The sequence below is a fragment of the Muscardinus avellanarius genome (assembly GCF_963383645.1).
Source record: "Muscardinus avellanarius genome assembly, chromosome: 5".
In the NCBI taxonomy this organism is placed as follows: Eukaryota; Metazoa; Chordata; class Mammalia; order Rodentia; family Gliridae; genus Muscardinus; species Muscardinus avellanarius.
In genome coordinates this window covers 103,291,874-103,316,705 of record NC_137790.1, presented here as the reverse complement: position 1 = coordinate 103,316,705, position 24,832 = coordinate 103,291,874, and the positions used below count along the sequence as shown (strand labels likewise).

The window sequence follows — 24,832 nt, the reverse complement described above, 5'->3', positions numbered from 1 at the left end:
TGAGGTTAGAGTTGCTGGTTTTAATGAACCGAAAACTGGTTCCCATGCCGTCCATAGCTGTTAATGTGCTATCAGCTTAGCTTTCAGCCATGACAGTAGGGAATGTATGGAAGGGCCAGAAAAATCATTTCATGAGAATCTTCCTCACATGTGACTCAGCCCACAGAGAAAGTGCAGATTGGGTTTCTTGGTGACTAATGATCCAAGACAGCTATAAAGTGGACCAAGAATGAAGTAAATTCCACAGAAATCAAGGGGCTCATCCTATAACATCAAGAAAACTGGATAGATGGGCATCAGGAGAGCCAGCATCTGGAGAAGCCAGTGCCAGGTCAGGCCAGGCCAGGCCCAGAAGTCCTGTTAGAGAACTCCTAGAGAGGGCAGTGGCCTCATGCTGTAGCTTCCAGAACACCTGGTTCAGGAGTAGCCAGCCTTAGTCATGCAAGGGTCAAGCTGGCTCCACTGAGGAGTTTGGGAGCCTGTGTATCAAGTGGACTCATGTGGCTCTGGTGTGGAATGAGTGGTGCTGATCGTCTCTGAGTGAATTTGCACATGACCTTTCTGGTGGATTAATAGCTGCTCTAGGTGTGCAGAGAAGCAGGGCCTTGGCAAGCAGTGACCTGGGTCCCCCAGGATGGATGAGGAAAGCTGCCCTCCGAACTCAATCGTCACTGTCTCTCCAAGGTGCCATAGGTTGAACAGTATGTTGGCTCTGTAACAAAAACTGTTAAGGCCGGCTTCCACCCCAGCCCAGTGCCAGAGCCTGGTCACAATGTAGTGGGAAGGTGCCACCTGGCCGGGTCCATGCCACTTTTGTGGTCTCTTCCCTGTGGAGCCTGGAGAGTGGGTCCCAGGCTCACTTGGCACTCAACCCACCACAGGGCTCCCTTCATACAGTCCCTTATGTAACTGGAACTAGGACCTGGCAGAGTGACAGTGTTTCACCATCTCACAGACCTTCAGTAGCACATCCAAGAACGATTTGTAGGACCAGGGGAATGGTTTCCCCTCTAGAATAGTGGTTTAATCTAGTGGTTGAATAGTGGGAATCTAGGCCAGTTAGGGTTGAATAGCTCCAAGGCACCAAAGCAGCTCAAAGGGGCCCCTTCTTTAGGGAGCTCAGCCCCATGGCCACCTGCAGCAGGGCCTCCCCTGATTCTGGGGTTTCAGGGGTAGACAGCAGACTTGGGGAGCTTCTGTCTCAGGTTGTCACAAGCACTCACCTTGGTCCCTGGCATCCGGTATATTAACTCATGCTCATTGTTCCAGCTGGTTGCCAGCTGGAAGGCACCAGCAGGGCCCTTGGCTATGTGGATGGATTAAACCCTTCTATTCCTGGGTTCATTTACAACTATACAGGGAGCTTATTCTGAAGTTACCCACTCTGTTCCTTTCCTCTCAGTTCACTGGGGCAAGCTCAACATATTGATCTTAAGAAAGCTCTTGACAACAGAGAAACACCAACATTTGCAAGGATCTAGAGGAAAATCCCTTTGGCTTATTTAAATCAGGACCTCGTGATCATTCTGGCTATTCTAGGTAGTCAAACCTCGACCACTCACAGAAAACTAATGTGTAGAAGGTCAAATGCACACAGCATTTACTTAGTACCATGTAACCACTAACCATCTACCCTTTTTCTTACCTTTGATAGGTCTTCTGGGCCAGCGTGCAGAGTCATGGTGGGGGGAGAGGGGCTTGGCTTTGCTCAGGGTACTTCTGAGTCCACCCAGATATGGTGTCTCACCTCCCTGCTACAAGCCCCATATTTTATGTAGTTAGGCTGAATCTCAAGCCAACACTTACCTGTGCTGTTGCCCAGGGTCAGCCAGTGCTGGAACAACTTCTAAATATAGATGCATGAACAGACTAAATCTTAGAGCCTGGCTGGTTCAGTTGGCTGGTGCAACTCTGTTTTTCATGTGATTTATTGTTGCATTTCTGACAGTCTGGACCGTGTTGTTACAGAGAGTGCCCAACCTAGAATCATTTGCCCACGCCTGGAGCCAGCAGCCGTGGGCCGCAGCACATGGCAGCTAATAATCAAGTCCATGTCATTTATTTAGCAGGCAGTGGTCCAGCATGGTAAGCACAGCTCAGGAAGGCAGTTCTTCTTGAGAAGAGAGGAAGGAGCAGAAAGATGGCACAGATCAAGAAAACAAAGGCTGTTGGCACATGGTGACAGGTGCCAGTTGGCCACAGATTCTAGAATACTCGTGTCAATGATTCTCATTTTTGTGCCAGGAATGAAGATGTTGCAAAAAGAAACAGGAAGAATTGTTTCCAATGTATGAATTTTAAAGCAATTGAAAATACCAGCCAGCTTTATTAATGCCAGTAGTGTTGGAAACCCCACTTCCAGTGTTGTTAGTGCCAGGCTAATTGGGAATGTTAGCCACGATAACGGCAGCCTGCACAGTCTACGGAATTACTCTGGTGGGAACACACTGTAGCCTGAAGGAATTGGGCTGCCTGTGAGTTGTATGTAGAAATTTGGCCACAGAGATGTTAGGTTCCTTCACCAGGAATCAGACCATTTGGAAAACTTGTCTTCCCAAGTACTAAAGGTAGCTGTTATAGAATACCAAGTAAAGAAGGAAAATTGACTTGACAAAACTTCTCTTGGATTCTGCCTACTTTCTTCTACAAATTGATATAATCAACAACATGTTGTTTTTAAACATATGCTAAACTTTAAAAATGTGTCACATTTTATGAACTAAATCAAATAAATACTTTTCATATACTTAGCTACCAGTTTTCAAACAGGCAGACTCATCTGTAAATTGGTTTCTCCATTGAAACTGATTTTCTTCATTATATGTTTGTAAACAGATATCCAGAGAGAAATGGAAACCTACTTACATGTGAAAGTCCTATGAAATGTTATTTTATTAGTTCATCCATGTGGTTTTAAAGCTATTCCACCCCTAAAAGACCATTGTCCATTTCTTTCTTTCTTTTCGGGGTTCTCATGGTGGCACACCCTTGTAATCCCAGCACATGGGAGGTTGAGGCAGGAGGATCACGGTTCGCAGACAGCCTCAGCTACTCAGTAAGACCCTGTTTCAAAATAAAGAGGAGTGTAGCTCAGAGGTAGAATGCCCCTGGATTCCATCCGCAGAACTGGGGGGGAAAAACCTCAATCTAGCATGTAATTCTATGTGATGAAGTAACAGCATTGCCATTGATTGACAACTTTGGTTGATCCTTGTTGTCTAAAGGTCTGGGTACATTTTTAGTTCCAACAACAATAATTTTTTTAAAATCTACTCAAAAGGGCCCTTACTTTGTTAGATGGCTCTGAGGGAACAGACGCATATACTAAGGGCCTGTTGACAATAGAACCCTTTATTTGGACATATATTAAACATTTGTGCAACTAGCATAGATATTCCATTTCCTCATCTCCTATTTAAAGCACAGGAGAAATTTATAAGTTTTCTGAAATTCAGAGAGGTAGAACTTCATACTACAGATGTGTATATGGACATCAGAAGAGATTAGTGTGATATTACATAACATAATACCTCAAAAGTGAGTGTCTTAAACAGTTACCATCTGATGCTCATGGACTTTGGGCTGGGGATGCTTGTGCGCACTGAGAACGGCTTGTCTGTGCTCTGTAATCTCTGGAGTTTCCGTGGGAAGGGCTCATTGGCAAGAGGCACGACTCCTTTAAGATGTCTTCACTCTCAAGTCTAGATGTCAGGTTGGCTTTGGGTGGGACCTAGGGGCTCACCAGGAGCCTCTTTGTATGGTCTGGGCTCCCTCACACCAGGGTGTCCTTCAGGTGGTCAGAATTGCAAATGAGTGTTCTAGCAAACAGGCAGGACTTTGTCAGTGTTTAAATCCCAGCCTTGTGGAATTCATGTGCCTCTCGCTTCATTTCCACTCTATTCTTTTGGTTACAAGAGTCCTAAGTCTACCCGTAGTCAAGGGAAAGACATAGACTACTCCTCAATGGATGGGGAATCAAAGAATTTAGGAACATGTTTAAAATCACTACCTTGTGAGATACAACTTCCAGAAATAGCAGCAAATATTTTTTCCTTTATTACATATGGTGTCTCAGTCCCATGCCATAAATCGTCAGATGAAGTACAGCACAACTGTTTTTCATCCCCTGACTTCTTTGCTGAGTGTTCCAGACATAGTGAGAAGAGAGAAAAATGTGTACTCAGCAATAGTGATAGGAGGGACTCAGCATACCCCAGTGCTGGCCAGCCAGCTGGAGGTCTGTGCCTCCGTGGCCCTGCAATAGGACACTTCTCAGCACTTCCCCTCCACCTGCGGTGAGCACATCCTGTGGGGTGAGTGTCTGCCGCAGAGCGTGTCCTGTTCCTCCCTTCTTCCTTTTTCTTTCTTATAGGGGTATAAATTACTTTCTATGATATAGCCTTTATTTATTAGCTAAGCTTAGTTTTACTGATGCCTTAAAATAAATGGAAAAATACTCAAGTAGGTAGTAAAAAAAAAAAAAAGAGAGAGAAAATAGAGTATGTTCCTTAAAATACTTGGTCTTGTATATTTATAATTTATTCCTCAATTTTATTTTAAAGAGTGATAAAAATATTGGGAAAGCCTTTTCTCCCTGGAGGGGACTTTGTCCCTGAGGTTGTAGTCACATCTTGAGAATGTTTGCTCATATTGGTCAATTTCTGCCACATTGGCACTTAAGAGCCGACTTAAAAAAAAAAAAAAAAAAAAAAAACGAAAAAAAACACGGGTATTGAACCTAGGAATATTCTACATCTGAGCTATCTCCCTCTTTTTTATTTTTTTTTTTAACAGAGTCTCATTATTAAGTTTCTTAAAGGCCTCGTTGAGTTGTTGGGGTTGGCCTTCAACCTGCACTCCTCCGGTCTCAGCCTCCCAAATCCTGGGATCACACATATGCACCACTTTCCCTGGCTGAGCCTGTATTTTAATTTATTTATTTATTTATTTATTTGTTTGTTTGTTTATTTATTTATTTATTTATTTATTTATTTATTTATTTATTTTGTGGGTCTGGGGATGGAACCCAGGGGCATTCGACCTCCGAGCTACACCCCCTGTCCTATTTTTTGTTCTTTATTTCGAAACCGGGTCTCACTGAGTTGCAAGGGGCCTAAGTAGCTGAGGCTGTCCACAAACCCCAATCCTCCAGTCTCAGCCTCCAGAATGCTGGGATGACAAGCGTGCGCCACCATGCCAGGCTGAGCCTGTATTTTAAATGCTACTTTTTCTCACCCTACCCTGCCACAGTCTGGTAAAAAAAAATTGGAAGTTATTGCCATCTTCAGAATTTAGCAGGAATCATGTAGGACCTAGAACAACATCTGATTTCTCATTATTTTCAGGACTTGTAACAAATATGTGACCCTTCTAAAATGTGAACAAGGATGCTGATTTTGTCATTTTCTCTGTTAAAAGGCTGGGGTTTTCCCCCCAAAGATGGTAACTTCCTTTATGATGTAAATCCAATATGTGAAAAGAGGCACTTGCTTGCCAGGTCCAGATGAATGAGATGTCAGGCTTAGGCCAGGTAAACTCTGGCAAGTAGAGTTGTTACAGCACTAGGGGAGCAGCTACCTGAACCACGCTGGAGGAAATAGAGTGGTCCAGTCCTCTAGTATCTAGTGTATATATTTTTGTTCAGTGATAAAGAGGAGAAAGAGGCAAAGCTGAGAACTCAGGACAGGAGAGCCGATCTGTATCCTGGGCATGAGCCAGCTGACTGGCAGTTCCAAGCCCCTTTCTGGAGAGCAGTTTTGACCAGAAGTGGGGATGACAAGCACCTAGGCTCTGGTCACCAAACCATTCCCTGGGGTGATGAGTGGGACTAGGTGTGGGTATGGAATGATGATAGATTAGCAGGTACTGTGGGTTCAGTTGAATGAGGAGAAGAACTCGGCTATTAAAGGAATTGATCCAGGTTCCTTTATAATGTGTTACCTGAGGCCACATGGAACGCCCTGGAGTTTCTCTTCAAGATTTCCTCACGTTATAGTGAAGATTAACCTTTACCTTGGGTGAACTCGGCAAAAGCTGTAGAAACAAGCATGCGGGCATGCCCAACATTGTGAAATGGAACCAGCCAGTTCACTTTCATTGAATTCTGAAAGTCTCCCTTCTGGCTAACAGAGTGAGGGAGTAGCACGTTAGGCTGCAGCTCTGGTTCATGTCAAAGTAGGTCAGCTGTCTGCTGGCTAGGTCCACTCCAGTATGACCAGTGGTGTTCGCTAGTTAGCACGAAGTTTTCTTTCCTTCTCTACCAAGAGCTCATCTTAGAGAGGTTCTGCTCCCTATTGCCCACACACTACATCCCTGACCTACCAAGACACCGAGTCAAGGCTGCTTGGAATTCATCCTTGTGACCACCAACCCTTAGGCCTGTGGGCCCCTCATCTCTGCTCATACCAAAAGTGACCCACGAAGGCTGTCCTGGGGTGAAGGTGCACACCTATAATCCCAGGGACTTGAATAGCTGAGGTAGAAGGATTACAAGTTCAAGGCCAAACTGGGCAATTTAGTAAGACCCTGTCTCAGATTTAAAATAAAGAGAAATTTGGTATAGTCTGTAATTCCAATACTTAGGCTGCTGAGATAGTGATTATCATAAGTTTGAGACTAGCCTCAGCAACAGAGTAGCAAGAACCCCAGCAACTTAGTGAGACCCTATTTCAAAATAAAAAATAAAGGACTGAGGGTGTAACTTGGAGGTAGAATGCTCTTGGGTTCAATCTCCAGTGCCAAATAAATAAATAAAAATCAAAGGGTTGGATGTGTGGCTCAGTGGTGGAGTTTCCCTTTGTTCAATCAACCAGTACCACCAAAGCAAAAACATAAATTTCCTAGGGAAAGTTAGTTTATATCAGTAATCCTTTGTAGCTTAAATTAGATTTAACTAAAACAGGGAACATGTTATAGATTATAATATATCAAAATCATTTAGAGCCACACGACTTATAAAATGTGAGCATCATGATTTACCATTTGTAAAACTTCACAGACCTAACAGCTTGGATGTATTTAATTTCTGATAAACAATGATAAGCAGTCACATTATCATTTCTACCAGTTAATATAAATCTTTCAATCTTCTAAAGGATTAGCTTTTATTGTTTTTACCATGTCAGTGTATTTCTGTCAATAAGAAGAACTGGGTATTATTTCATTTGTAAACACTCTTTGGAACCTGTGATCTCTCTTGGCTTATGAACAGATTCTCAATCTTCTAAAGCATTAGCTTTTATTGTTTTTACCATGTCAGTGTATTTCTGTCAATAAGAAGAACTGGGTATTATTTCATTTGTAAACACTCTTTGGAACCTGTGATCTCTCTTGGCTTATGAACAGATTCTCCAAATCTTTTGTACTTTTGAACATATATTGCCCGTGCCACAGGGCCACCAGGGCTGGGCACACACACAATGCCCAACAATTACACTTGGCCACTGGAGCCCCTGTCCCCATTGCTGACTCCTCAGCTGGAGATCACTTCTGTGCGGAGATAACTTTGTGAATATTCATTTTTCCCCCAAATATCCCTTTTATATTAAATCCTGTGCTGTGTCAGTCAACAGTCACACAGCTATAATTTAAAACAACTGACCACACAACTTCGAGGAAGGAAGATTTATTTGCTACCAGTTTTTGGAGCGTTCGGGTTCAGTCCATGGGAGGCCGGGGTCTGGAGCTGCGGGCGTGGCAGTAGGAAGCAGAGAGAGGGAGAGTGTGGCTCTGCTGTCCTGGCATGGGGGAGGGGATTCAAAGGCACAGGCACAACCCCCAAGGCCACACCCACCTAGCTCACCACCCAGCAAAACCCTGGATCTGTCACTGATGAGTTTGTAACAGCCATGGCTTAACTGTATCAACTCTGAACATTAATACATAAGCTCTTGAGGGAACGGTCTGTCTAATCATAACACCGGCCATCTATGACTCTTTTATTCATAACCTTTTCTCATGTCTGAAATATTTTGTTTAGCACAGGTGCGCACGCAAGGGGGGGGGGTGAAAATTGAACCCAGAGACATTATACTTCCAAGTTACATTCTTTATTTCCTAATTCTGAAGTGATTTTTTTAATGTAAGGAATATAGGGATTTTGTGTGGGGTGGGGGTACTAGGCATGAAACCCAGGGCCCTTCTACCACTGGATTATACGCCCAGCCCTATTTTGTTTTTTATTTGGTAAAAGGGTCTCACCAAGTTGCTAAGAACCTCATTTTGTTTGTTTGTTTGTTTGTTTGTTTGTTTGTTTGTTGTGGTGCTGGGGATGGAACACAGTGGCATTGTACCTTCAAGATACACCCCAGCCCTATTTTTTAGTCTTTTTATTTTTTGAAACAGGGTCTCACTGAGTTGCAAAGAGCTTCATTAAGTAGCTGAGACTGTCCAGGAACTGCGATCCTCCGATCCTCTGGTCTCAGCCTCCAGAATGCCGGGATTACAAGGGTGTGCCACCATGCCCAGCTCCTCGCTGTGTTCTGAAGGTCACCTCATGCTTCCTTCCACAGTACTTTAGTGAGCTGGAATGCTACTGCCCCTTTAAAAGAGAAGTCTAGTCAGGCGTGGTGGTGCAGGCTTGTAATCCCTGCACTTGGGAGACAGAGACAGGAGGATTGCGCAGGCTCGAAGCCAACCTTGTTGGTTTAGGAGACCCTGTTTCCAAATAAAATAATATAAAAAAATAGGTCTGGGAGTGTAGCCCGGAGGTAGAAGGGCTTCCAGGAACCCCAGTACCACCAAAAAAATAAATAAAAGAGAAGTCTAGTTCCTACTGTTAACACCTCTCCAATCTTTCTTATTTTTGAGCCACAGACAATTTGGTTTTTACCATATTAAAGCAAATTAACCTAGTAAGAAGGAGTAACTTTTATTTACTGGCTATTGTTCTAAATACCAGAAGCGGGCAAAGGAGACCAAACAAAGAAATAAGAAAAATGAGGCATTGAAGGGGAGGCAGTACGTGTTTGGAAGGGATGATAGCATCTGCAGTGGCAGAATGTGACTTCCCTGTACTGTTTACTCTGGATTCAGAAGTAGAGGGAGAAAGAAGGTAGATTGTGGTGCTGTAGTGTGAAATGGACACAAAACACAACGGGACTCACTTAGAATGTAATCGGACACTGGCTGTACTTATGTAGATGTATGTGTAAAGTTTTCCTATGAACGAATCATCTGCATCAATCTCCACACTCAAGGTTAAAGTGAGTGTAAGCCATGATACACCAGCCAAGAGTGCCTTACGCTATGCTCACTTCTCCCCACAGTTGTGTCTGAATGCCATCTGAACCCCTGACAAAATGAATTTTGCTTCTGAACGATCTTTAGGACTTCCATTGGGAAAGGTGTGCTTTGCTTAGGGAGGAGATGAGTATGGTGCCTGGTGGGGATGAGTTTGGCGTGGTTCTTTTTAATCTCTTCACTCTAGTGACATTCAAGCCAGCCATGTGTTGATTTTATTTGTACTTACACTTGACCTGCAATGTGTTCTAGTGATGAGCATTTGGAGGCCTGCTTAAAGGAAGGTGTTTAAATCTGCTTAGGGGGAAAATGTGCTTGCTTGGTTCTTTATAAAAATTGAGAGTTGTAAGCATATTCCTGAAGGCCTGAGGCCTGACTGATTAGTATGCCTAGATCCATTCAGTATTAACATATGATTTTCTTCTGTGAGAACATAGATAATAAAATAATATGGATTATGGGTAAGAAATATTATTCTAGGAAACTGCTAACATGAGTGTTCCATGCTTCTGAACATGGCATGCTGCAATTGGGTTTTTCCCTTAAACATAAGTCTATTAAGAGGCCCCACTGAAGAGTTTTATTTTTACTTCAAGGAATTTGAAGCACCTATAAGGCTAGGAAGGCATTAAAAATACATTTCTCATTTTCTAAGAACCTTAGAGTGACTGTAATATTCCTAGATGAGTTCAACTCTGCAAGCTTTGATTGAGCTCCCAGATTGTCCAGTGCAGGAGAAAGCATGGATAAAGTGCTCTAGTGGCATTTGACTAGTATGGAGGGGTTATTGAACAGACTCTGGAATGTGAGGGCTTTGGAGCCCCCGTGGCAGGAGAACAGAGGAATGTGTGGCTTGGTGTAGCACACTCGATTGTGTAGACTACTCCATGAATGGACTCCTGAAAGAGGCTGTGCAGTCTTGGAGCTCTGTAGAGATCAAACCAAGGAAGAAAGAAGACCTTAGAAACTGATCCTTGCTCCATGTGGTGGCACACGTCTCCAGTCCCAGTACTTGGGAGGCTGAGACAGGAAGATCTCAGATTCAAGGCCAGCATCGGCAATGTGGCAAGACTTAGCAACCTATCAAGACCCTATTTCAGAATCAAAATAATAAAATAGGTCTGGGGGTGTTGTTTGAAAGTAGAATGCCACTGGGTTCAATCCCCAGCACCAACAATAGAAAGAGAGAGAAAGGAATTGTGATCCTTAACCAGACCTTCACTTTGTGTATGAAAGGACCTTTTTGTTAACTACATCACATTAAGAAATGCCACAAGTAAGCCTGGCTTGGTGGCACACGCTTGTAATCCCAGCATTCCTAAGGCTGAGACAGGAGGATTGAGGTTCACAAACAGCTTCAGCTACTCAGTGAGGCCCTCTGCAACTTAGTGAGACCCTGTTTCCAAATAAAGAATAAAAATTAGGGCAGGGGGTGTAGATCAGGGAGCGAACACCCCTGGGTTCCATCACCAGACCTGCAAAAAAAAAAAAAAATGTCATAAGTACACTCTCTCAGTTAACAGAATTTTCTGCAGTGCAGGCTGAGGTTTCACCATAGGCACTTTATGTGGAACATGAATACTTCCCTATAAGCTTACTTTCTGTTAGTTTTGCTCATCCAAACTAAGAAATTAGACAGTCATTTAAAAATAGTCTTCCAGCTGGGCGTGGTGGTGCACATTTGTCATCCTAGCATTTGGGAGGCTGAGACCTGAGGATTGGTTCGCGGACAGCCTCAGCTACTTAGTGAGGCCCTCTGCAACTCAGTGAGACCTGGTTTCAAAATAAAGAATAAAAAATAGGGCAAGTGGTGTAGCTTAGAGGTCGAATGCCCCTGGGTTCCATCCCCAGACCCCTAAAAACATTTAAAAAAATAAAATAAAAGTAGTCTTCCATTTTTTATAACTATCTTTTTAAAAAATGCATTCATGTTTTATTATTATTTAGGGAAAGAGAAACAGTGGCTTCAGACAGTGCTTTTTTGGGAGCCAGAAGCACTGCAAGCTTACAAAGCTGTGTCCTGCCATGGGCTACACGTTCAGGCTGGCTGCTCGGAATGACATCGGCACCAGGTGAGATGTTCCCTTCTCCCTGCCCTTCGCCTCTAGGAGGGGTCTCTGGGCCCTCCTCCATGGGCAGATGGCGCGAGGAAGCTGCTGCCTCCACAGTGGGCTGGCGTCCCAAGCACTCCATATCTTAAGAAAAGGAATACAAAGAGCTTGTGTCTTTCTACAACGTCAGCTTTATCGATCATAAAGCAAAAGGGAATAATCCCCATATAATATTCAAGTCTGTCCCTGGAGGACTTTGTTCAAATGGGGAGCCAAAGCATATTCTATTAATTTCACACAAATTTTAAGTTCAGATTCACTCAGTTCCCTCACTTTCAGTTGAAAGTCCAATCTGAAACGCAGAAGGTTCTGGCTTGTCTCCAGAGCTCCTATTCTGAGGGGCAGGCAAGAGGCGCTTGCATCTCTCCTTAGCGGCAGGGGCCTTGGTGCCCGGTGATCACTGTCACTTCAGGCGTGCCTCTCCAAATGAGTGAGTCATTCATGGCACTCTGGCGATTGCTCTGGTCCTTCTTTAAATAGGGTTTTTCTGTAGTCATGGCTAGGTTGTTTACCTTTCTTCTGATTGGTTAGCAGGTTACATGGATCACTTCTTCCTTCCAATTGGTCACTTACACTTATATAATATTTGTTTACAACTACCCTATAGTATTGCATCCCATAACATTTGTTTACAACTTTAATACTTGTTTACAACTATCCTTTACCATTCTATCCCATATTTATTTATACTATGCTATAATATTCTACAGCACACTGTCAATCAAAAGCACATTATTAATCAAACTTACTGTTAATCATGGTAATCAAACTTTGTCATGGATAGTACTCAGAACAGTCATCCTGAGCTTTTCTGGGAGAAGATCCTCAGGTGGGTAAGCCTGGTCTGAGATAATAAGGCCACTTTGGGCTCTCTGTAGTCTTGCAAACGATACTACAAAGGCCCCACTAGTCTCTCAGAGCTAAGATGAAGGTAGCTATACAAAATTTGAAAGGAATTCCCTTGAGGCTTTACTTTCTCAGATCATGTACCTTTTTCTTTAGTCAAATTGGCAAGCTGGCCTTTCAGTTGCCTTTTTTAATTGTATGAGTATTTCTTGATATAAAGAAGAGGAAGATGTTGGCCAGGTATTGTTGTCAAGCCCAGGACACATAGTCCCGGGATGAGGAAAGTTTGGGTGTCTTGGACACCTCTACAGACATCTAGGCTGCAGGAGAAAGGCAAGAACAGGCATAGGACCAGGCATATTGATGAAAGAGGCTTTGAAAAGGCCATTTTGCAGTGTGCCTGCTGGGTAACTCATGATTAAGGGAAGAATCCTTTCTTTCATCATTGCTTACTGAAAAATCTTCTTAAAGACTCAGCATGTTGGTGGTCCCCTGTCTTCTTTCCAGCCTGAAGAACCTCTTTCTCACATCACAGAGGTTTGCTGAACTGCTTCCCCACACCCGTGGTAGCCATGGTAGTTTTAGAGTTCCTCTGTTGAAAAGTCATGCTGATAAAGACTTTTGTGGTTCAGGAATCTTTGAGTGAACTGGAATTATCCACAAGTGTTGGAAAACAACACTGTATTTATAGGACATTTAATCAACAATTACTTGTGCTTACAATGATTTGAATACTCCTTAGTAGCTGTGATTCAAGTTTAAAATGATACTGTTCTATGCTTTGTGTTCAATGCCTTGGGGGGAAAAATTCTTAAATATATTTTTCTATAACTTGGTACACTTTGGGTGGAACATCCTAAAGATTGAACTCAGGAGCATTTTATCTCTGAGCTGTATCTCTACCCTTTTTATTTTTTTATTTTGAATTAGGGTCTCACTAAGTTGTTGACAATCTTGCTACGTTGCAAAGGGCTGTCCTCAAACCTGTGATCTTCCCATCTCGGGAATATCACACAGGACGCCTGCCTTTGCCTGCTGAGCCTTTCAAACCCAACTTTCCAAGCCATGCAGGTGGGCTGTGCCTAGGCTTCCCCTCCCTTTCAAGATTCAAGCCTGCTCTCACGCCCCTGTGCATGTCGCTGTGATCTTCCCGGCAGTGCCTACAGCCAGGAGGTGGTGTGCTACACGCTGGGAAGCCTCCCTCAGATGCCCTCTGCACCGAGACTTGTCCGAGCTGGTGTCACATGGGTCACGTTGCAGTGGAGTAAACCGGAAGGCTGCTCCCCCGAGGAAGTGATCACCTACACCCTGGAAATTCAAGAGGACGAAAATGTAAGCTTTGTGTGTTTTCTACCCTGCCTGTGCCCTGCATTTGTCATCATTGTCATAGCTTTGGGCACACTAAACGTATACTAGCTCCCCAGTTCAAAAGCAGACTCTTAATCTACCACCGCCACTGCACTACCAACGGCAACCTGTTGTTCCCTATCGCAGTGAGTGGTCAAAACCCTCGGAGTCATCCCTGACCTAGCACATAATCTATTTGTCAAGATCTCCTCAGCTAATTCTCTCTCTCTCTCCCTCTCCCTCTCTCTCTCTCTCTCTCTCTCTCATTTGTGGGGGCATACTAGGGATTGAACCAAGGGGAGTTCTCCCTCTGAGTTATATTCCCAGCCCTTTTCATTTTTTATTTCGAAACAGCATCTCACTGAGTTGCTGAGGGTCCTTTTAAGTTGCTGAGGTTGGCCTCCAACCTGTGATCGTCCTGTCCCAGCCTCTCAAGTACTGGGATTACAGGTGTGTGCCATGTACCAAGCCCCTTCCCCTACCCACAGGGTTATTGCAATGGCCTCTTCATATCTTCCTAACTTAATTCTTCCTGTGCTGTTATGTGTTCTCCACACGAAGCCCAAGTGGTCCTGTAAAATACACACAGACCTGCCCATGCTCTGTGCTGAGCCTGCCTGTCGGGGTTCCTCCTTACGTCCCACATGAAAGCTGCAGCCCTCTCCCACTGCCCATGCAGCCCTGGCGACCTCAGTCTCTCCCACTGTGGCTCCTCCCACTGTAGTCTCAGCCTTGAGTCTGTTCTTTGCACGTGCCGGGTGTGTTCCGGCCTCATGGCCTTTGCAGTTCCTGTGTGCTCCAGCTAGAATGTCCTTCTGAACGCCTTTAGGTCCCCTCTCAAATGTTCCCTTAGGACAGCCCTCCCTTGACTTGTAGCACAGCGCCGTCTGATAGAGCTTTCTGCAGTGATGGAAGTGTTCTACAGTAAGATCCCAACAGTCACAAGCACTGGAATATGGTTGTGGCCTAAGGAGCTGAATTGTTACTTACTAAATTTGAATCCAAAGAGTGCATGGGGCATTAGTGCTTAATCTTTGTAGCTGTAAAAAGCACCCCCCTAAAAAAAAAGAAAAACTAAAAGGAGAGTAGCACCTCCCTAGCGGCACTGCTCTAACCTCTTACCCCAGCTTGCATTTTTGTCATAGTACTCGACATTGCGTGCCAGGCTGTCTACACGTGTACAGGGTTGTTCTTCAGTTGTCTTCTCTAGTGGGCAAAGGTTCTGTGTTCTTGGGCAACACTGAATCCCGAAAGCCTAGAGACTAACCTTATGTGTAGACGGGCACAATAGTATTTGATGAGTGAGTGAACAAAGGCATGATAAAGAATCCTGTCTGTGCATTCAGCTTTCAGTGGAATGGTTCACCCTCCTGAAACCGCCCACCCTTCCCCAGCTGAGCTGTCCTTTCTCTCTTGGCCAGAAGAGGGAAGTCTGTGCTCAGCAGCCTCGGCGGGTTTTTTGTGGAGTCCAGTGAAGACCTCAGAACAAGAGGCTTCTTTATTATTTTTATAACAAATTTATTGTTAAATAAAAATTTAAGAAAGTACTTTCTACCACGTTGCCGCAATAAGGTTGACCAGACTGAGGAGAAGCTAGTGTGTTGCAGTGGAATTTTAATGCCATCCACAGCACCACGGGCTTCTGATGGTTTCTTTGCTGTGGCCGCTAGACCCCCGGCTGTGGCGACGGAAGGAGAAGGCACCTTAAAGACCTGGGTACAAAGGAACTTAACTTAAAGCCCAGATTTTGCGATACTGATGTTTCTTTCTGGCTTTGTCTTTTCAGGATAACCTTTTCCACCCAAAATACACTGGAGAGGATTTAACCTGTACTGTGAAAAATCTCAAAAGAAGCACACAGTATAAATTCAGGGTGAGTCAATCCTTTCAGTGCCTGAACTGCATAAAAATGAAACCACTTGATGTTTCACCATTTACCATTTCAAGTAGACTCTACAGGTTAAAGTTCACCAGGCTTTACATTTTTAAAGTAACACTGATACCTTCCAATCCACACCATATTTTAATTTAAAAATCTACGAACTCAGCCGGGCATGGTGGCGCACGCTTATAATCCCCGTGCTTGGGAGGCGGAGACAGGAGGATCGTGCAGGTTCGAAGCCAGCCACGCTGGCTTAAGAGACCCTGTTTCCAAATAAAAAAGTATAAAAATAGGTCTGGGAGTGTAGCCCGGAGGTAGAAGATTTCCAGGAACCCCAGTACCACCAAAAAAAAAAAAAAAAAAATCTACGAACTCCTTGCATGCTGAAGGAGGCAGCTCGGCCAGGTGCCGGGCCTAGGAAAACGCCAGCCGGAAGTGGGGTGCACCTGTCACCCCTGCCTGCCTGCACTCCTTTCTCTTCCATGTGTCTCCTTTCAGTCAGATTTCTGTTTTGCTCTTCATTTTCCTTTGCTCTCCCACTTGTTCCTTTTTTCTCACCTGTTTTTATCTTTCCCTCATATGCCCCTTCTCCACTTCGGCTACCCTTAACATTAGAGTAGGACTTTGTGTCATAGCCAAAGAAGTGCGTGCACATTTGTGATCCTGAACAGAAAACGCACTGTGCCACCACACTTGTTTCTGTTATGCCACCATATTCCCTAGTGTTCTGTGTGTGACGTGACACGTGGACACTGGAGATGCAGGACTATCTTATGATTCCACTCTTAATTTTGGGGCCAGGTGGTCTCATTTGCCACAGAGTAGTCACTCAATAAATATTTGTCAAATTTTCAAGTGGAATAGTGACTGAGGAAAGGATAGTTTTTGATGTGTTAAGAATTATTTTTACCAACTCTGAGAAACACAGCAGTACTGCTAGCACTTCTCCACAAGGGGGCGGCATCCTCCTCTTTAATAAGGTAAGTGATTTTTCTCTGTTCCTTCCTATCTTGTTTTCTTTCCATGAAATAATACAAAGTTGGTGGTGATATATTGGTTGTATAATGTACCTCCTTGAAAGGATAGAAATATCTCTAGCTAAAATTCACCTTATGATTTTATTTTTAGTTGTTCTAACCAGGTATACAAAAAATAAGCCATCCTAAAATGAATACTGTTAAATCAGTACTTGAACTTAGAGAAAGAAAACATCTTTCTCTGATGTGCATCTGAGTGTATGGATACCTCAATCTTGCCATGTTAAAATGTCATTATTAATTTAGTAATACTTGATAACTAAAGCATGTGAATGTGTTCTTGGTTGTGTTGTAGCTCACTGCTTCTAATATGGAAGGGAAAAGCTGTCCAAGCGAAGTTTTGGTTTGTACAACCAGTCCTGACAGGCCCGGGCCTCCTACCAGACCTCTCCTGAAGGGGCCAGTCGCATCTCATGGCTTCAGTGTCAGATGGGGTATGTTTGCTGCTGCTGCTTCTGCTTTCCCTATGTCCTGTTTGATGGATTTTAAAACAGTGACAACCCAACAGAATGAATAGTGTCATTTGTGGGAATTTTATGCATTTAGAATATACATGTGAGAAACATCTTGAGAATTCCATAAGTTGGAATGGATAGTTCATTAAAATAGAATTTTTATGTACAGTTAAACTTTTTTTTTTTTTTTTTTTTTTTGGTGGTACTGGGGTTCCTGGAAGCCCTTCTACCTCGGGGCTACACTCCCAGACCTATTTTTAGATTTTCATTTTGGAAACAGGGTCTCCTAAGCCAGCGCGCGGCTGGCTTCGAACCTGCCCGATCCTCCTGTCTCCGCCTCCCAAGCGCGGGAATTACAAGCGTGCGCCACCATGCCCGGCTACAGTTAAACTTTAATGGAAATTTAAATGGACAATTTAAGGGTCTCATTTACTTTATAAACTTTATAATTTTCCTGTATTATATATTTTTCTTCCTTTATTTTTAATGGATTATTAATTTGAATGTAGTAATTTCTTTGTGTTTTGTTGTTGTTTTCTGTTTTTTTGTTTTTTGTGGTTTTTGTTTTTTGTGTTTTTTTTTTTTTTTTTGGTGGTGGTACTGGGTTCCTGGAAACCCTTCTACCTCCGGGCTACCCTCCCAGACCTATTTTTATATATTTTTATTTTTTATTTAGAAACAGGGTCTCTTAAGCCAGTGAGGCTAGCTTCGAACCTGCGTAATCCTCCTGTCTCTGCCTCCCAAGTGCCGGGATTACAAGCGTGCGCCACCGCACCCGGCTTGTTTGGGGGGTTTTGGTGGAACTAGAAGTTGAACCCGGGGCCATTTTCTCTGAGCTACACTCAGCCCTATTTTTTATTCTTTATTTTGAAACATTGACAAAGGGTTTCGCTAAGTTGGTGAGGGCCTCACTAAGTAGCTGAGGCTGGCCTGAACCTGTGGTCCTCCTGTCTCAGCCTCCCAAGTACTGGGATTACAAGTGTGTGCCACCACTCCTGGCTTGAATGTATTAATTTCCAAATACATAATTTATTCTTCAATAGGTCACCCTAAAAATAGCAATATTTAATAGAGAAATTTTTATTTATAAAGTTGCTTAAAGTGAGTTTCAAAAATTATCTAGACCATCTGAAGTAAATTTTGACATATAGAATGTTTAAGTTGCAACCAGACATGGTAGCACATGCTTACAATCCCAGTATTTGGGAAGCTGAAACAGGAGGATTGCAGAGTTCGTAGCCAGCCTCTGCAACTTAGTAAAGCCCTCCACAACTTAGAAATAAAATAAAGGAAGTAAAAATCTGTTTCAAAAATAAAAATAAAATAGTGATGGGGTGTAGCTCAGAGGTAGAATATCTCTATTTTCAATCTCCAGTAACACACACACACACACACACACACACACACACACACACACGCTGTTTAAATTATGATGAAATAGGAGACTTTGTTTTCATGTTGTTTATGTATAACCAGTGTCTTGAAGCTAAGGAATTTTTCATGTTGAAGTATGTGTGGGTTTATTTGGTAGAAGGATATTGTATATCATCTCTACAGCATGGATTATTTCAATGAAATGAACTCAACAGAAAGCTGATAAGCATTTGTAATTGAGTGTAAAGTTCTTATAATGTATATAATTTTCACTAATGTTATATAATAATCTAAAATAAGATTTTACCTGGCAACTCAGTAATATAAGGGGAACTGAAAGTAGACTTAATTGGAAACCAGCCACCCAGACATGTAACTGTTTTAAGTTGCTTAATAATTTTGAGAAAGAATTATTAGGATCTCTAATTTCTCAGAAGACAAGTGTGATTAAGGAAAAGTGAAAATCCCAGTGTGATTTTGGAAGGCTGTAAAGCCTTTTTCTCAGAAAATCTTAAAGTTCTATCAACACTGAATATTTATTTTCGTTAGCTGTAGAACTTGCCTTTATCATTATTATTGTGTTGTATCTAACTGACATATGTAGATAGTCATGGAAATACCAGGGGAAAAGGAGAGGGGGAGTGAATTTCCTTGATCGGTATGCAAGTACAAGATGTCTAAGAAAAATCTCCTTAAGATACAAACCATCAGACTGACAGTAGAGGCAGATTCTTCATAATTTTAGGAAATTATACCGCAAGGGGATCCTCTGCTCAGGAAATAGAAGTCCTGCAGGCAGTGTCACTGTGGACCCAGGCCCGAGCGCCCCGGGCTCTGGCAAGTAGTAGCGAGTGTCGGCTGGTACACGCCCAGGTCTCAGGTCTGCTTCACAGGAAACGCTCATTGAATAGCGAACTGTGGTGGAACAGCTTTATCCCATCCTGAAGTTTTTTTTATTTTGTCAATACTCTTTTTGCTTTGCTTTCCTTTTCTTTATCTAAAAACAAATCTGTTTAGAAATATAAAAATAGAGCCAGGTGTGGTGGTGCACGCTTGTAATCCTCGCACTTGGGAGGCTGAGACAGGAGGATCACACAGGTTCAAAGCCAGCCTCAGCTACTGAATGAGGCTCTCAGCAACTTAGTGAGACCCTGTTTCCAACTAAAATCTAAAATAGGTCTGGGAGTATAGCCCGGAGGTAGGAAGCCTCTGGATTCCACCCCCAGTACCACCAAAAGAGAGAGAGAGAGAGAGAGAGAGAGAGAGAGAGAGAGAGAGAGAGAGAGAGAGAGAGATAATAAGAGAAAGTAAAACAATAATAAAATGACAAAAATGAAAAGAAACATGATTTTTTATTTTACATAAAAATCACCAAATATTAAAGAGCTATCTTCAGAATTCTCAAAGTAAATTTATTAGCATAAATCTCAGAAAAATTAGCTCACACTTGAGTTTTGTTCATGTTTCACTAACTAAATGCTCACTCTTTTTTGTGTGTGTCCACACACAGAGATGGAACCCAGGGGCATTCTACCTCCAAGCTACACCCCCAGCACTCTTTTTTATTCTTTATTTTGAAGCAGGGTCTCCCTAAGTAGCTGAGGCTGGCCGCAAACTAAATCCTCATGTCTCAGCCTCCCAAGTACTAGGATTACAAGCCTGTGCCACCACGCCTGGCTAAATGCTCACTCTTGACATTTCTACTTCTAAGAACTTGAGATAATCTAATAATATTCAGTGTTTATTGGTTTAGTTTTTTTAATTTTCCAAGGAGGGAATTGAATGAATTAATGATTGCACCTTTTGATCAAGTCCAAAGTTAATACTGTATGTTTGTATAGTTTTGTGTATTCAAATTATATTTACCGATAAAAATCAATGCCTTCCCACCGTATACTTTCCAGATCCTCCCAAGGACAATGGCGGTTCAGAAATCCTCAAGTACTTGCTGGAAATTACTGATGGAAATTCTGAAGGTGAAAATTTTAAAAATTGTTTTAAATATATGCAGTAGTAAACCTTACTTTCTAATATAGTAAACATCTCTGTGGTAATAGTAGGTCATCATTGATTCTAATGATAGAGCTATTACAGTAAATAAATTTGAATCACATATTGGCAGTTTTCACTTCTAAACACAGCACCAGAGATCTGCTTGAAATCTACATTTTTGTCATTTCTTTCTTTATTTTCTATGGCTTTGTTTTGTTTTGGTACTGGGGATTAAGTATAGGGGCATTCTACTCTTGAGCTACACCTCCAGTCCTTTTTTTTTGTTGTTTTGAAACAAAGTCTCACTAAATTGCTAAAACTGTCCTTGAACCTGCAATCCCAAATGCTGGGATTATAGGCCCACCCCATCATGCCCAGCTCGCATATACGCACATGTGTACACACACACACACACACACACACACACACACACTTTTTTTTAACTTGCGCTTCTACTTAATAGAATAAATAATGTAAGATTTTGTCCTCTAACTTGCTTATGAAAATATTAAGTGTCAAAAGTAACTTATCAGGAAGGATAAATTGGGCCAGGTGTGGTGGTACACAATGGTAATTCTAGTACTTGGGAGGCTGAGACAGGATTTCAGGCTCGAGGTCAGCCTCAGCAATTTTGCGAGGCCCTCAGCAATCTAGCAAGACCCTGTTTGAAAACAAAAATATAAAAAGGCGTGGGAGTAGATCAGAGGTTAAGGTTCCTTTTCTAGTAGCACGCGCGCGCACACACACACACAGAATAAGTTGGAGAGAATAAAGAAGTTAAGTACTACAAGTTGCCATGTATGGTAACAAGCAGCATATAGGATCCTGGGCTCTCGTGACAAGTGGCATACTTTTTTTTTTAATCTGGAAACTTCATGAATTTGCATGTCATCCTTGAGCTGGGGCCATGCTAATCTTCTCTGTATTCTCCACTTTTACTATATGTGCTGTCAAATCGAGCACAAGTGTCACACTTTCATAGCAAATTTAGAAAATATCTTTCCATCTTCATTGTGACTTTTGAGTTAGATTATTTATTCATTACAAATCATATTATACAGATTAAAGTGGAAACTGCAGGCCTTTACCCAAAGCACTCAGTTTGTACTGGGGAGATTTCACTCACTGACCTCCAGGCAGAAAAGAATGGGGAGACGCCCTACATAACACCCAGCCTTGCGTGAGCCCCAGTGCCCGTCAGCGAGCACACACGGCTCCCCGTGGCCTCCTCACTCTAGAAGTGTTCCACAGCCTGCTCAGCACTGTCCTGTCTCCTCATAGCCCTCATGCCGTGCCAACTGTAGATGCCACCTGGCTTTCCACACCCAAAACTCCTAGTCATGGATGGAGTCATGGTAATAGGAAGTGATCTAGCCAGCAGTGCTGGGTACTAAAGTGACTCCAAGCCAGGCGTGGTGACGCATGCCTGTAATCTCAGTACCTGGGAGGCCAAGACAGGATCGCAGGTTCAAGAATGGTCTTGACAACTTAGTGAGACTCTCAGCAAACTAGTGAGACCTTGTTTCAAGAACAAAAAATAAAAAGTGCTAGGGGTGTAGCTCAGAGGCATAATGCCCAGTAGCAGAAACAAATAAAAATAAATAAATAAAATGTTTAACTTTGTAAGGATGTGGAAAGAGGATGCTTTGCTATTAAAAAAAAAATAGTTGCTGTTTGTTTTCATGGAAACAACTTAGAGCTTTATCTTACTGGTAATGGTTGGTCCTGTGACATTTCTCACATATCAGTCTTGTTTTACAGCCAGTCAGTGGGAAGTGGCGTACAGTGGGTCAGCTACGGAGCACACGCTCACCCATTTGAAACCGGGCACTTTGTACAAACTCCGAGCATGCTGCATCAGCACTGGCGGGCACAGTCAGGTGGGTTTATTTCTGTGTGAAGTAAATGTTCCTGACCAAGTTCCAACAAGCTCCATCTGTAATAGAATAAAGTCAGAATATAGTTGTTGCTTAAAAGATATGCCATAGTATCACTGTAGGAAGTGAAAAATAGAGTCGTTTGATTTGGGTTTTAGATGACAGGAAAGATAGACTCAAATAATTCTCAGCAGAATCATGATACTCTGAGGAACACTTGTCACTCTGTTACTTCTCAGAAAACTGTTGAAAATTGTCTGGGATCTCCTTTAGCTAAATAAGGGAAACCTCAGTTATCACAACAAAAGAAAAGTATAAACTTTAGAGTCAAGGCCCTCCTGCCCAGCTCTGCTGTTTCCATACCTTCCTCAGAGTTCTTCACTGTCATCTCCTGGGGGAATGTGTAGGCAGCTGCGCTTACGAACCTCCTGGAGTAGTGCGCCGTGCACCCGGTGGGCAGCAGCTATTCTCTGTCTACTGCCCGTGTGACCGTACACCACCCATTAACATGCCAGGAGCCTTAGTTTCAACCACTTGTTGTTCTCATGGGCTCAGAGTAACCTAGCAAAGGCACATGAAGTAATTGTCATCTTCAGAAATAATTGTCCTCTAAATGGCTTTAACCTGTCTGTATTCAGAAAAGTGATTGAGATGTGCAATGCTAAAACATGTTTTCACTGTAGAGCTATTTAACATGATGATTTAAAGCCACTAGCATTCAGAGAGAGAGAGAGTGAGAGAAGGAAAAGTGGTACCATTTAGCTTTGTGCTGGCTTGACTCTGTGAAAGGATGTCTGCCATTTGAAGGCCTAAGTTTTCCATTAGTCTGCCTTTGGTGTTTTCTTTCATTTATCTCCACCCCCTCCCCATACACACAACTCACCCCATGGATAGCAGTTGTCTGCCGTCTAGATTGCCCAGGTAGATGCCCCCTGGAAAAAAGGTCTCTCTAGAACCTTCTTTGGCAAGGCCAGAGCTCTCTGGGATGCCTCCCCAGATTGGAGTCTCCAAATCAGAGCCATAGGTGATCGGGCTGTACTGCCTGAATGTTTACAGCCCACAGTCTGCACCACTTCTCAGAAAGAGATGGAATTTGGTTGACTACAGAGCAATCCTTGTTTTTCCCTACCTTAACAAGAGGGCCAGTACCCACAACCACCAGCCTTACACAGCCAGATCTTCTGGGAGAAAAAAAAGTTCTACTTATTTTAGCAGTAGCAGAATCTGCTGTGTAACGTTAGACTCAGTTGATTAATACTGACTTTATTTGCTTTCTGCTCTGTGAATGGCTAGCCACTTGTGGCACCTTCTAAAATTTCACCCAGTCGTCATTGTGTGTTTTCTTTTGTCCTTGTGAAGAGATTCTCAAATTTTGATTTAAAGGAAAATAATTGTGTGTTTATGATATACAACATTCAAACCTACTAATCTGAATTCAGAAAAGAATTATTATTGCTGGCACACACCTGTAACCCTAGCTACTTGGGAGGCTGAGGCAGGATGATCGCAAATTCTGGGCAACTTTGGGAGATTCTGGCTCAAAAGAAAAAGAGCTGGGGATGTAGCTCAGAGTAGTATGTTCTTGATTTAAATCCCCAGTACTGCAAAATAACAGAGGAAGAAAGGAAGGCAGGGATGGAGGAAGAAAAGACGGGAGAAGGAATCATTCTTGTTTTAACTAATACCATACGCATTGAACGTCTACACTTAAAACACATGTACACATGTACACAGGCACTGGTAAAGACCTTGCATACAATAGCACACACACCTTCAATAAGAAGCCCCTTTTTGGTCACATGTATAGGTGCAGGGTAGAATTTGTCTCCTGTATAGAGGTCTGATACGTTCACAGTAACTAAGAGATGGTTCTCTCCGGTGTTCCTCCCGCAGTGTTCTGAGAGTCTCCCTGTTCGCACACTAAGCATTGCACCAGGCCAGTGTCGACCACCGAGGGTTTTGGGTAGACCAAAGCACAAAGAAGTCCACTTAGAGTGGGGTGAGTGAACCAATCTTCACATCAACATTGACAGTATGGACAATTGGAGATTGAGACGTAATGCTTTTGTCATTTAAATTTCAAGATTTCCTTCTGAAAACTTTATTTTTGTTTCCTGTTGAAGATGTCCATATTTTTTAACCTGTGTGGCTTAGGTTTCTGCCATCGCCACCACCCCTTCCCCGCTATCGCTCGGCCTTCTGTTCCTGATGGTGCCCCACATGCCGTTCATCCGTCCTCTGGTAGTACTTTTCTAGGGAATGGTCCAGATTAGCCTGTCTTTTTCAGGACTTTTCAATTTGTTTATAAAGAAAAGTTGTACTAAGTCAGAGACTGAACCTAGGGACAGTTCGTAGGGTGGCTTTGGGTTGTGTGTGGCCACCCTGCCGCTTTGTCACACGTGGGCCCTGGTGTTGCTGTAGCATTGCCGCCCGCTGTATGCACACTGCAACTCTGACCGTGTAGAACTCAAGCACACTCTTTTCCCACCATTTATGTACTAAGTATTGTGCCAGTTTTGGGTTTCATATCCAGATTTAGCATGACCTTTGATTTCCAGTGAAAGAGAAGATTTGTTTTCTTTCCTCTATTTCTTCCCTTTACCTGGCATTAAAATGTGAAGTTTACATAATGTTTCTATTATTTTGGAGTTATTTTATTAATACAATTAAA

At 42.8% G+C, this 24,832-nt stretch overlaps 1 protein-coding gene across 1 annotated transcript in view; it reads left to right on the top strand.

The window, feature by feature from the left end:
- Positions 1 to 24,832, top strand: part of FNDC3B (fibronectin type III domain containing 3B) — a gene marked incomplete at both ends in the record, with an annotated part of 288,711 nt that overhangs the window by 217,033 nt on the left and 46,846 nt on the right. The window contains 7 exons of the mRNA XM_080696168.1: positions 11,188 to 11,312; positions 13,355 to 13,529; positions 15,331 to 15,417; positions 16,759 to 16,897; positions 20,197 to 20,268; positions 22,046 to 22,164; positions 24,055 to 24,160. Of these exons, the coding sequence (XP_080552294.1) occupies positions 11,188 to 11,312; positions 13,355 to 13,529; positions 15,331 to 15,417; positions 16,759 to 16,897; positions 20,197 to 20,268; positions 22,046 to 22,164; positions 24,055 to 24,160 (823 nt within the window). The remainder of the gene's footprint in view (positions 1 to 11,187; positions 11,313 to 13,354; positions 13,530 to 15,330; positions 15,418 to 16,758; positions 16,898 to 20,196; positions 20,269 to 22,045; positions 22,165 to 24,054; positions 24,161 to 24,832) is intronic.